At 37.3% G+C, this 12,257-nt stretch overlaps 1 protein-coding gene across 1 annotated transcript in view; it reads left to right on the plus strand.

Annotated features, from left to right (window-relative positions):
- UNC13C (unc-13 homolog C) overlaps positions 1-12,257 on the plus strand; it is a 653,225-nt gene that overhangs the window by 586,687 nt on the left and 54,281 nt on the right. Inside the window, exon 29 of the mRNA XM_015142282.3 lies at positions 2,932-3,079. Within this exon, the coding sequence (XP_014997768.3) occupies positions 2,932-3,079 (148 nt within the window). The remainder of the gene's footprint in view (positions 1-2,931; positions 3,080-12,257) is intronic.

A 12,257-nucleotide genomic window follows, 5' to 3' on the forward strand; every position in this document is an offset into this window, starting at 1 on the left:
TAGAAAACAGTATTTGAAAAACTATATCTAGATTATACTTGGAGAACTATGAACACTTCAGTTCTCCTTAAATAGTGCCGAGACTACCAGGGTTTCTCTTGGTTACTTGGTGGGGTTGTCCTCTTTCTCTAGTTCATGAGGGTGAATTACCTACTGGCTGCTAAAGTTAAAAACAACAGTACTTAAAAACTCATAGCCACCAAAGAAGTCACTTCTTTGGAAGCCTTTGCTGACTCCTTAGACAACAGAATTGCGTGCCTCCCCGATTATCTGTATTTTCAAATCATTTTTCTAACACCTACAATGTGTTGTTGAAGTCATGTGTTTAAATGTTGGTTACATTTCCTACTAGATCATAATACCTTTGGGAGCAACCACTGTGTCTCTTTTGCTTTATAATGTTAGCATCCAGTACAAGGTCTGGCTCATGATACAGATTTAATAAATATTTATGAAAGAAAAGAGGGAAAAAACAGGTGGCACAGCAGACACTACCACAGATGCTGTCAAGTGTTAAGGTGACTGAAGAATCCACAGTGCAATCTTACAAATTAGACAGTAAATCCTGTGGTCATCCTTATGAATGCTATCACTCATGCTACTTTACATACACTGTTAAAGAACAGTTTTTAAAAGAGGGTATAATTGTGATATTCATGCAGTTATAAAATGTGTCAAAATGTTATTTTATTCATCAATTAGTGAGGGAACCAGTTAAGATGTTACGACTGTCTCAAAGGAGAATTCCAGAAACCAAGCATATACAAGCAATAAGAAAAGCTGGAATAGAGGAAAGAAAGATTTATCCACAGAGCAATATTCAGTTTTATTCTGCCCAAAATAATTAATTTGTATTATGAGGGACAAATATCATCTATACTATTATTATTAATTTTCTACAATGTATAGAGTTTTAAAGTAGCCCAAGAACAATGAAAAGTGAGAATAACCCAAATGTGTATCATAGACAGAATACCCATTAATCTTTTCTGCTCCTTTTTTCCCAGAAATGGCAAATTTTCATTTTATCAGTTTTGGTTTTCCTTCCCTCTCTTCCTCCTCCTCTTTCTGCTCCTCCTCATCCTCCTTTATTGTAATCATTTAGCACTTATGCTCAGGTTTGATAAGACTGAGGCTTACCTGAGAAATATTAAGAAAGAGAGAGAGTGTGTTTTCCTTTCCAGAGTTTCCCTCCTACTCTTGGCTTGGTTTCTAGCACTGCTCTTTACTCTCAGGCACAGTTATTTCTTTGGATGGCTCCTTGATTCATTATGTAAACAGTCCTCCAGAGAGCACTCCACTACCCTTCTAGGAGATACAGAGTCAAGACCAATCTAAATACATTTACGTGTATCCCTCTCAATATATCCATGAAATCTTTTTTCCATCCTTAAATACTGTGTTTCTCAAAGAAAGGAATTATCGTATTTTTTTCATCTGTTAAGGCGCCCGAAACAGTTCTGGACTAACAGTCCTCTAAATACTTTCTGCATGTGAAAATGTTTTAACATTCTTTATAAGATCCAGGTGTAGAACAATTTTAAAATTATGTTTTTGTATTCTCCTAAAGAGAAGACATTTTCTCCGTGCCTCCTTTTCATAGCATATGTAGTTTTTGCCACAGCCTGTGTTTTCACGGAGTACCTAGCTAGAATCAGTGAATGGAACTTCAAAGGTCCATAGGTTTCTTTCTCCCTGGGGAGGGTATCTGTAATTGTACCAGTCTTTCTTAAGTTTAAATCCCGATTGCCTAATTTCTTTGGCCTACACCATGAATGTCCTCTACAGTATACTCTCTGAAAGTAGAACCAGATGCTTGCTAATACCCATAAAATTTTTCTGCATCTCTCCTTGAATAGGGAAAAAAACTGCGATAATTATGATTTTTGCAGCTCATTGAAATGTCCTGCCTGAGAAATTCTTAAGGAGTGGGAAAGAAGAATGACACATACCCATTTAGGGGAGTGTCTCTGAATAATTTCTTGAGCTTCTTTGGCATATTTCATTCTGTACTAATTATAGATCACAGTGAGCCATAGTTACTAGTGAGTGCTTTGTTTCCTCTAGTATTGTTGGTACAGGAAGAGAGAAAGAGAACCATTTATCTAACCTTAATAGAATATTATAAATCTATTACTTATAAACAGGTAGAAAAAAGCATCCTTAGTTCTATCATATATCTCTAGACAGTCTGCATTTCCAAGAAATGTCTGTCTGTGCATAACACTTGTAGTATGAAAAATGCTAACATCCCTCAGTGACCACATTTATTGTCAATGACCATATATCTTCTCTATTACCTTATTTATACATTTTGGAATATTTTGAGTTTGGTTGAATAACAATAGCAAAAACAAGTTTTATTATATTTATCAGACACAAGATTCAAGGGCTGTTGGATTTCCAAGGACCACTCTGCCTTGTCAGGTTGGCCTATATCTGCACCACTGTGTGATTAGAGGATTGGGCAGATGGAGTGGCAGACACTTGACCTAGAATTGCAAACTGGTATCTGGAAAATATGTGGCCAGAAGCTACCTTCCCTATGAAATTTTGACAACCCTAGGTATTTTTCTCATGTTCAAGAAACAGAAGTCAATAACCAAGTCGATAATTGTGACCTAAACCCGTTATTCTATAAGGATTCTGACTGCTACATCAGCATGATCTCATTTGTTTAAAGTTTTGCATAAGAGAAAAAGGATTAGGCCTTCTGTGATATGAGGTCTGTGAGGCTGAGTGTCATTTCAGAGATGTCTAGGGGACCTGAATTAGATGTTAATAACTTAGCAATGGGAAAATAGTGGAACCATTTTTTGTATCTTGCATTGATCAAATTGTATTATTCCATTTGAGCTTCTCTATTAGAGTAATAAATTCCTTCCTGCACTACTTCTCTCTAAATGCCTCTGCTATTTTTTTTCTTCGTAGCAATACTTTCATGCAGGAGGAAATGGCCTGAAAAAGAATTTCTTGGAGAAAAGCCCAGATCTTCAGTCTCTGAGATATGCTCTCAGTCTTTATACCCAAACTACTGATGCCTTGATAAAGAAATTCATAGATACTCAAACCTCACAGAGTAAGTAACACATAGGACCTGAGAATAAGGTAAACTGAATACTAAACTAAAATTTAACATCAGAATTATTATGTATAGTACTAATAATTTTGTGCTGTTGTGAATTGAAGTATCATTAAAATGGAGAGTTATGGTTAATAGAGAATACTAATATTTTTTAGTGTTCATGAATTGTAATTTTATAAATAATTTTAATAACACTAATATATTCCGTACTAAAGCTCTGTGGAATGGCTGACTTGTTGGTGATTTTAACTTCCATAAAACTACTTTAAGTAAAATCTACTTTTTAAAATTTATGACCATGATATTTTCTTCAATTCAGTATTAAAAACTCAGTGGATTTCTGGTGTTGGTATCTTCCAAAAAAATGATAATAATTCCCTAAATCCTAACTTCAAATGTAAAATCCTGTGCTGTGGGGTTTCTATAAGGGAAATCTCATTTTATGCTAATTTCATATGAAAAAAATTACAAGATTTCTTTGAAACAGGCCAAGAGGCAGGCTTGGTATTTTATTTGAAACTCAGATATGTTTCATGTGTCAAAGTTCCCACCTCATAAGCTTCTAAGACATTACTGTTCAAAAGTGTTTCTTTCAAGTTGCTTTGTGATTTATTATATTTTGGTGATTATATGTATTTAAGATCTGATATTTCTAAGAGATTATTGAAAATGTCAGTGTGAGTCAAAAGAGCCAAATGCAGGCTCAAACTTCAGAAACTAGTAAGTTATACTACAGAAATAATAAAAGTAAGTAAGAGGACACTGTCTTCATTCATGAAAGATCCTTGGAAAAGGGAAAATACAGATAATTTTTTAACTATGATGAAAATACCCTGGACTCACCATTTTTTCCTCTTGGATACATTAATTTTTCTCCCTATATCAAGGATAAAGCTAAAGGTGCTAGGTAGGTAGTCTGCATATAGCACTTTATGCTTTCTGATACTGTCCAGTTAAAAATTACAATTATCCCTTTTCATATACCCCAGGTTATACTGTGGGATATTTCTTTTTTGATATTTTTATAACAACAAAGTCGAGCTCATGGGAGATTGTCAAGAGATGCAGAAATATTCAAAACATTTTTACCTGAATGCATGCTCATGCTCCCTTAAGGTTTTCCACAGTGTTTTTGGGAATGGAAACTAAAGGGAAAGAAGAAGAGGTCCTCAATGCTTCCTATATTATTGCATCCAAATGCTGGTCTCTCGTGTGTGTTTCTGGGGACCTTCCTATCTGTACATTTCCTTGAGGAGTGAAATCTATTTCAGATCGATTCCTGTCAGTGTCTCCTGTGACTGCCTACTGCAGATATGCCATAGATTCATGCTGCTTGAAAATCCATTTCTTGTGGCTAGCCCTCTGGAATGGGATTCCAGCAAGTAAGCTAAAGCCCAGCTTCCTCTCATGAGGTCCACTTGAGCCAGAGAAAACTCATACCTTCTTCCCAAATTGTTGGTGGTAATGGAGACTTCTCCACTACTACCCAATTTCTCCACCCTGCCATTTCTCTAAAATTCTCTTTTCTACCTGTACATAAGTATTTATACTTCCACATTAGGGGAGGGACAATGCTATGGCTTGATGTAACACGACCATGTTCAATAATAAATGGAGGCAAGCTAAAGTCTTCTCAGTTAGTGAATCCGGGATTTCTGAGGCATATTCATTCCGTCTCTTTTGTTTTTATTCTATCACAATCCCATCTCAGTATTCATGACCATAGACTGAATAATAAAGTTAGTCAACACTACACCCTTTAGAAAATTGTGATGGGCAAGAGAGATAGATGAGAATTAGCTACATTTTAGAATGATTTATAGAACCATAAAAATGAAAATATAGTGGAAGATACAATACTTATTTCTGTAACAGATCCTAAAGTTATAGTTCATACTTATAACTTACAAATTCTTCTGTCCAGTCCATGTTCTCTTTGGCGCCAAAGGAAACTCAACTTCCAAGATTCCTTAAGTGACAGAGAAATATAGAAAAGTTTAATTATTGGGGTCTTGTTTATATAGAGTGCTATCTGATTGTTTGAACATTTGACACTGGGCATGCTGAAATAGAGGCATTTGGGTTCCACCCTTTGAATTCCATTGGTACTCTTCCTGCAGATGATCATTTCCAATTAATAGTAGGATTTATTATCCTGTATCTGTTATTCTACCTGTTTCTTTGGTGGCATGAAGTCCAAAATGACCAAATGGAGTTTCAGTTTCCAGTGCATATTAGCCCATTCTCACGCTGCTAATAAAGACATACACAAGAGCAGGTAATTTATAAAGGAAAGAGGTTTAATGGACTCACAGTTCAGCATGGCTGGGGAGACCTCACAATCATGGCAGAAGGCAAAGGAGGGGCAAAGGCATGTGTTACATGGTGGCAGGCAAGAGAGTGTGTGCAGGTGAACTGCCCTTTATAAAACCATCAGATCTCATGAGACTTATTCACTAGCACAATAACAAAACAGGAAAAACCCATCCCCATGATTCAATTACCTCTCACCGGGTCCCTCCCATGACATGTGGGAATTATGGGAGCTACAATTCAAGAAGAGATTTGGGTGGGGACACAGCCCAACCATATCACAGTGTAAATACTGTTGCAGTTGTCCAAATAATTGGCTAGCACTTAGCACAATACCAAATACCCATGAATAGTTATTGTATTTCATTTTTGTTATTTTAACTTAGATTTTGTTATATAATTTAGAAATATCATAGTGGTGTTATAGTATCAATCAAATATAAAGCAGTAATAGCTGACACTGCTTACTGCAAACACCTGCCACTCTGCCTGAGGAGCCACAGGCACAGGCTCAGTCCCATGAAGGACCAGCTGGAGGGCCAGAGGGTTAATGCCTCAGGGAGCAGCCCCCTACCGATGAAATACAGGAAGTTGGTGGGTAAGAAAGGAAGAAGAGAAAATCTCCATCTTCCTCATTTGTGACAACTCTGATGTGTATTCTAAATACACAGCACTCTAGAGTGTCCCTGTGAGATGAGATCATTTCCCTCCGAAGACTGGCTTGACACACACTTATTTTTTACTTACTATTTTTTTTTTTAGCTTACTTTTTTCTTTTCTCACCTCCTGGCTCCTTTCCCAGTGTTTCCTGGGATCCCTCCCCAGGCAGACCACTTATCTTTTGATGCTTGTCTCAGGTTTGCTTCTGGGAGAACCCAAGCCTAAGGTCACATGGCTAAAAAGCAGGGCGCCAGATCCTGGCTCAACACGTATCTAGACTCTGTGCCCTGAGCACTGTGACCACCCCTCCTTGATGACAAGTGAAAAGGCTCACTACCTTGAATGAATGTTTCCCCGTTACTTGGGCTTTCTCTCTCATGTTTTCTTAATTTAGAAATACAGAACTAATTAATGAAATACAACTTTTTAAATGAGTAAGTATTATCTGGGGGAAAAAAAAAAAGCTTGTATTTTTTTCCAAATAATAAGCATAATCATTTACCTTATGATCATAAACCCAAAGTGGTTTTTTTTGTCTGTTTAATTTTTTTTTTTTTTTGAGATGGAGTCTTGCTCTGTCACCCAGGCTAGAGTACAGTGGCATGATCTCGGCTCACTGCAGCCTCTGCCACCTGGTTCCAGCGATTCTTCTGCCTCAGCCTCCTGGGTAGCTGGGATTACAGGAACAGGCCACCATGCCCAGCATTTTTGTTTTTTAGTAGAGACAGTTTCACCATGTTGGCCAGGCTGGTCTCGATCTCCTGACCCCAGGTGATTGGCCCACCTCAGCCTCCCAAAGTGCTGAGATTACAGGTGAGAGCTACTGTGCCCGGCCTGTCTCTTTAATTTTTAATCCATACTCTGTGGGGTAAATTGCTACTTCAAACTATTTCAAATGCGTTGAATTATTATTTAAGTGCTATTTAATCAAAATGTGTGTTGTATAAAATGTCTTGTGATCCTTTAGAAATCTAAGCGCACTTTTCAAAGCATTTGTGTTTTACTTTTCTTATTCTCATATAATTTCCCCTTAACTCCATTTTCTTCTTTCCCTTTCTCATCTCCTTCTCTTTTTTGTTTTTCTCCCTTGCTGTGTTAGAAAAGTAACTATAGCATTTGATATAAGGAAAATGTCAATAGCTTATCATTGATTTTTTCACTATTTTCAAGTTTTAAGACATACTTCCCTTTAAAAATATGTTTAATTGAATTCAACTTTTTAATAAATGGGTTTATAAGTGTGGCAAACCTCTTGTATCTTGCTCATTTACTCTTTTTTCCTTCTTCACCTCTTTCTTGCTCTTTTCTGTCCTATGTTTGAACTCTTACCTCCTTCATTATTCTCTTGTGAAAGAGATTTGGATGTCATCCTTCTGAAGCAGTTAGACAAAAAAAAAAAAAATACTCTACAAGGAATTGAATCCCATTAGAAATTTATGAGCCACATAATTCAAATGTGATTTTTCATATGGGAAAAACAGTCTTCTCTTCTCTCTCTGTTCCAAACATGGAAAATAAACAAATCTGAAATGGATGTAGAATTATTCTTAAGTTTTTAAGTGGAACTGAGAATTTAATATATGAGTAACATGTTTATTATTCTAGAAACGTACTGCAATACTAAAACACCATCTTATTCTGCATCCATTTCACAAACATTTACTCAGTGTCACCTCTGAGCTAAGTTTCATACAATGAGAAATATGGTCAAAGGTGAATATGACGTTATGTATGCAAGTTGCTCTAATACAGCGCTTCTTAAGTAGGGGTGGTTTTCTCCCTCAGGAGACATATGGTAATGTCTGTACATCTTTGGATGTCACATCCTGGGGTGGTGGTCCTGTTACTGGCATCTAGTGTAGAGGCCAGGAATGTTGCTAAACATCTACAGTGCATAGGACAGCCTTCCTGTAATACAAATTCATCTGGCTCTAAATAGCAATAGTGCTCAGTCTGGGACACCCTACTCTAATACAGGCTGAAAAGTAAGAAGTGAAATTTTGGCCTGAAGAGACAGAAAAGGCAGAGAGGTGGTTAAGTATATTGGGTCATGAGAAGGTAGAAGAAGAAATGTATTCTGGATAAAGAAACTGTCCAGGAAAGTATGTACTTGCAATCTTATTTTAAAATCCCAATGTGGCAAGCATGTCCACAGTATATTGTCACTGGTGAAAAAACATAATTTTTTTAAAAACAAAATTCACCACATCACCCCCTATTTTAATCAATAGATATTATTAAAAGTATCTTAAATTTCTTTGCACCATTAAAATATATAAAAATACTGTGGTAGGTTTAATGTAACATTAGCAGAAATTTTAATATATGTTGGAATTATCACATGTTATTTCTCCAAAATTTGACTCGGTGATTTAAAATGGATAGCTAGCTTGAAATATTACATTTTTATTGCTGTTTTTTTTTCTTAAGAATGCATTACTTACAGTTTTAGAAGCTGGTAGAAAATTTATTTCTTGCATCTTGATTACAATGTTAATTAAAAAAATTTTTTTTGTAATGGCTATTTCATTATACCAAGGGCTCTTTGAATATTTCATGCAGGAGCAGACAGTGAAAAATGAATAAAACTTGAACATATTAAGTACAGTTTTTTCGATGAATAACACGATTTGAAATAAGGCACAGAATGATTAACTGCTGAGCCATCCTCTGTTTCCTTCTCTGAGTTTTTATTGCAGCTTGAGTGACCTGAATCACAAAAGCTTTACACAGAAAAGGGATATTTTATATAGAAATTACAACTGTCCTACCAAAATATTAATAGTTAATGCCTATGTGAATTAAAATACAAGAGCTGAAGTGTTTTTATTCTGTGATCTGTCCTCTTTTTTCGTTTTAATGAGTGAAGTCTTTCAGTCCCTGCTTATTTTAAGTTTCTTAAAATTTAGATTAGATCGGCTGGGCGCGGTGACTCAAGCCTGTAATCCCAGCACTTTGGGAGGCCGAGACGGGCGGATCACGAGGTCAGGAGATCGAGACCATCCTGGCTAACACTGTGAAACCCCGTCTCTACTAAAAAAATACAAAAAACTAGCCGGGTGAGGTGGCGGGTGCCTGTAGTCCCAGCTACTCCGGAGGCTGAGGCGGGAGAACGGCGTAAACCCGGGAGGCGGAGCTTGCAGTGAGCTGAGATCCGGCCACTGTACTCCAGCCCGGGCGACAGAGCCAGACTCCGCCTCAAAAAAAAAAAAAAAAAAAAAAATTTAGATTAGATCATTTTGATCATTTTAATAACTTGTATCCTGCTGAAGTAGAGTACAATGTATTTTAATTTGAGATGGAAAGCAGATACCTACTGATTCCCATTCTGGAATCTATTAATATACTTCAGTATGCTTAGTGTATTGCATTAATGTTATGGGGAGATTGCTCACTCTTCTTTTTATTGGTCATTTTTATAATTTAAGTGGAAGAAATATGTCAGTTATTTATTATTATTATTATTTTTTGAAATGGAGTCTTTGTCACCCAACCTGGAGTGCAATGTCATAATCTCGGCTCACTGCAACCTCCGCCTCCTGAGTTCAAGTGATTCTCCTGCCTCAGCTTCCTGAATAGCTGGGATTACAGGTGCCCACTGCCACACCCAGCTAATTTTTGTAATTGTAGTAGAGACGGGGTTTTACCATGTTCGCCAGGCTGGTCTCAAACTCCTGACCTCAGGTGATTTGCCCACCTTGTATCCAGAATATAGGATGAAAAGTTTAAATGCCAGATTATATTATCCAAGCACACTTTTATTGTCAGGAGTAAAATTTGGAAGCGTCTCAAACATGTTATTTGGGATCATATCACCTAATGAAAGCATTGATTATCTCTAATTATATTCCTCAAACTATAGAATATATACCCAGAAGTAGAAAATAAACCCTTTTCTGAAATGGTTCACTGTGGAAAAAATGAACCATTTTCTTATTAGAAATATAGAAGAACTTAGTATTTCATTGGCAGAAATACTGTTCTCAATTTTTTTTTTAAATGAACTTTTTGGCCAAGAGCCACAGCTGAAATTTCAACTGGATAGCCACCTATGGGAAAAAAAATGCTGTGAAATGTCTTCAGTTCCTATGCTTGGTCCTTTTCAACTTAATACTGATTTTAACACATAGAAGTTATTTCTCATATTGGCTGATAAGCTTGTCAGAGATAATCAGAGATCTGGAATCCTGTGCAGCAGGTCTGTGTCACTCTCTGCCCCTTAGGCACCATTGGACTATCTAGAATTGCCTTCTAAGACAAGAGGTTAGCATTTCTCTAGAGTCCTAAGTGTAAAACTGAGGAGAATCTGTGAAATATGACTCTTCAAACATTGCAGTCTTTCTGATGACATTAACTTCACCAAAGTGGATGAGGGTCTTCAGTGCACTCAAAGAGCTATACACAAATACCTTTAATAGGAGGGGTACTGTGATAGGATTCTAAGGATGTTGACTCCCAAAGTAGAAATGGCAAGTATTAAATCAGGTTACAGTGATGCTAAGCAAACATCCTGTGCACTAACCAAGTTGTCTACCTCTGTGCTATTCATCCCCCAAATCCTGCAAGACCAGTAGCATTCTCCACACTTCTCAGATTAAGACACGATGAGTAAAGATTTTACTAATAGATTTTAAAACTTGCTAAGGTAGTTGGTCAAGTAGATAAATGACAGAGACAACGTCCCTCCCACTGTCTCACGCTCATTTTCATCAGAGAGAAATCAGTCTATCATTATTCCTTCCCACAGCCCATGCTTTCTTCTCCCTAGCTTTAAATAATTGGGTGTACTTCCTTCTCCGCACTCTACATGTTAGCATCACTGAATCTCCCTTTTGTTCAGGCGATGATCTTTAAGCTGATACTCGGTCTTCATGTTGGCAATAAACCCCCTCCGCAAACTTCTGACTTCTTCCTCTGCTCCCCAGTTTCCCTTCATTCTGGCTTCAGTTACTGGGTAGACTCGGTAGACAGGACACCTTTTACGTAATAAAAGGAGGAATTGACGTTGTAGACATCCAATCTAAATGTAAGAAAATACATCCTGCTTCCAGGATACTCTTTCTAACCTAGCCTGGAGTCTACCATGCACATTTAGGACATTGCTGCATTGCTCTTTCCTCCCTGTCCCACTCTTCTCCACTCTTGTCCCCCACCAGCACAAGGATTCATCTTGTGACAGTTCCCTAGCACAGTTGAGTCATTTCACGATTGATAGTTGGCAATCCTCTTCTCTCACAATGTAAGCCCTAGTAGGACAGGCAGTTGGCTTATTCATCTTTAAAATCTAAGTGCTCAGTACAGTACTGGATGCAAAGCAGGTGCTTAGTGAGTTTTAGAACAAATGAACACTATTAAATTCAATGCAGAAAATCTCAAACTGTGTAATATGACATAGTTCTCATATTTGAATGTATGTGATTACAGACTTTTGTTGAAGCAACTATGTTTGTGGTCCTGTTCTAGACACTGTAGAACATCCAAAGTGTGTATGAGTGTGTGTGCATCCTTAGAGAGAAAAAAGTTTATAGTTTTACAACTGACACTATTCATTAATTATCATATAAGATAAAAGTAAGTGCCATTGGATAAATACAAAGGGATATATAAAGTTAAAAAGAGAGAATAAGACTACTTTTCTTTCTTTTTTTTTTTTTTTTTTTTTTTAGCAAACTCTTGAAATCATGAAGTTTTATTCAGTCTGTTACGTGAAACTCAAAAAATGACCAGGAAAAAATGAAGTATGTCCCTGTGCACAGTTTAGGGCACTGAAAGATCCATTTATCCTTTCATGTGACTTAGTTTTAGGAGTATTTGTCATGTGCCAGGCTTTGTGCTAGGTAAATTACTGTGAAAGTCTATGCCACATATCTCTTATTTGCCCCTTCTAATCTACTTTCCCCCCACTCCGTAGGAGGCTGAGCTGTGTGGGTCACAGTCTTGGGCCGGCTTACTCCCTGTTTCCCAAGTGGTTCAGACAGCAGGGAGCCTCTCCTAAGAGGGAAGAGAAAGTTCAGATATTCCTTCTCCAGTCTCCCTCTGGACAGGTTCCTCTCAGCCTGGCTCTGTCCTTTGACTCTAAGCCTCTCAATGTCTTTTCTAGAAAACTCTCTCTTTCCAGGTTCCAGTAACTCCTTCGTCCCCTCATGGTTTATAGCTGAGGGCTGTTAGCAGCACCACTTTCCCTTGTCATTTCTCTAGA

Source organism: Macaca mulatta, chromosome 7, assembly GCF_049350105.2.
Source record: "Macaca mulatta isolate MMU2019108-1 chromosome 7, T2T-MMU8v2.0, whole genome shotgun sequence".
NCBI lineage: Eukaryota > Metazoa > Chordata > Mammalia > Primates > Cercopithecidae > Macaca > Macaca mulatta.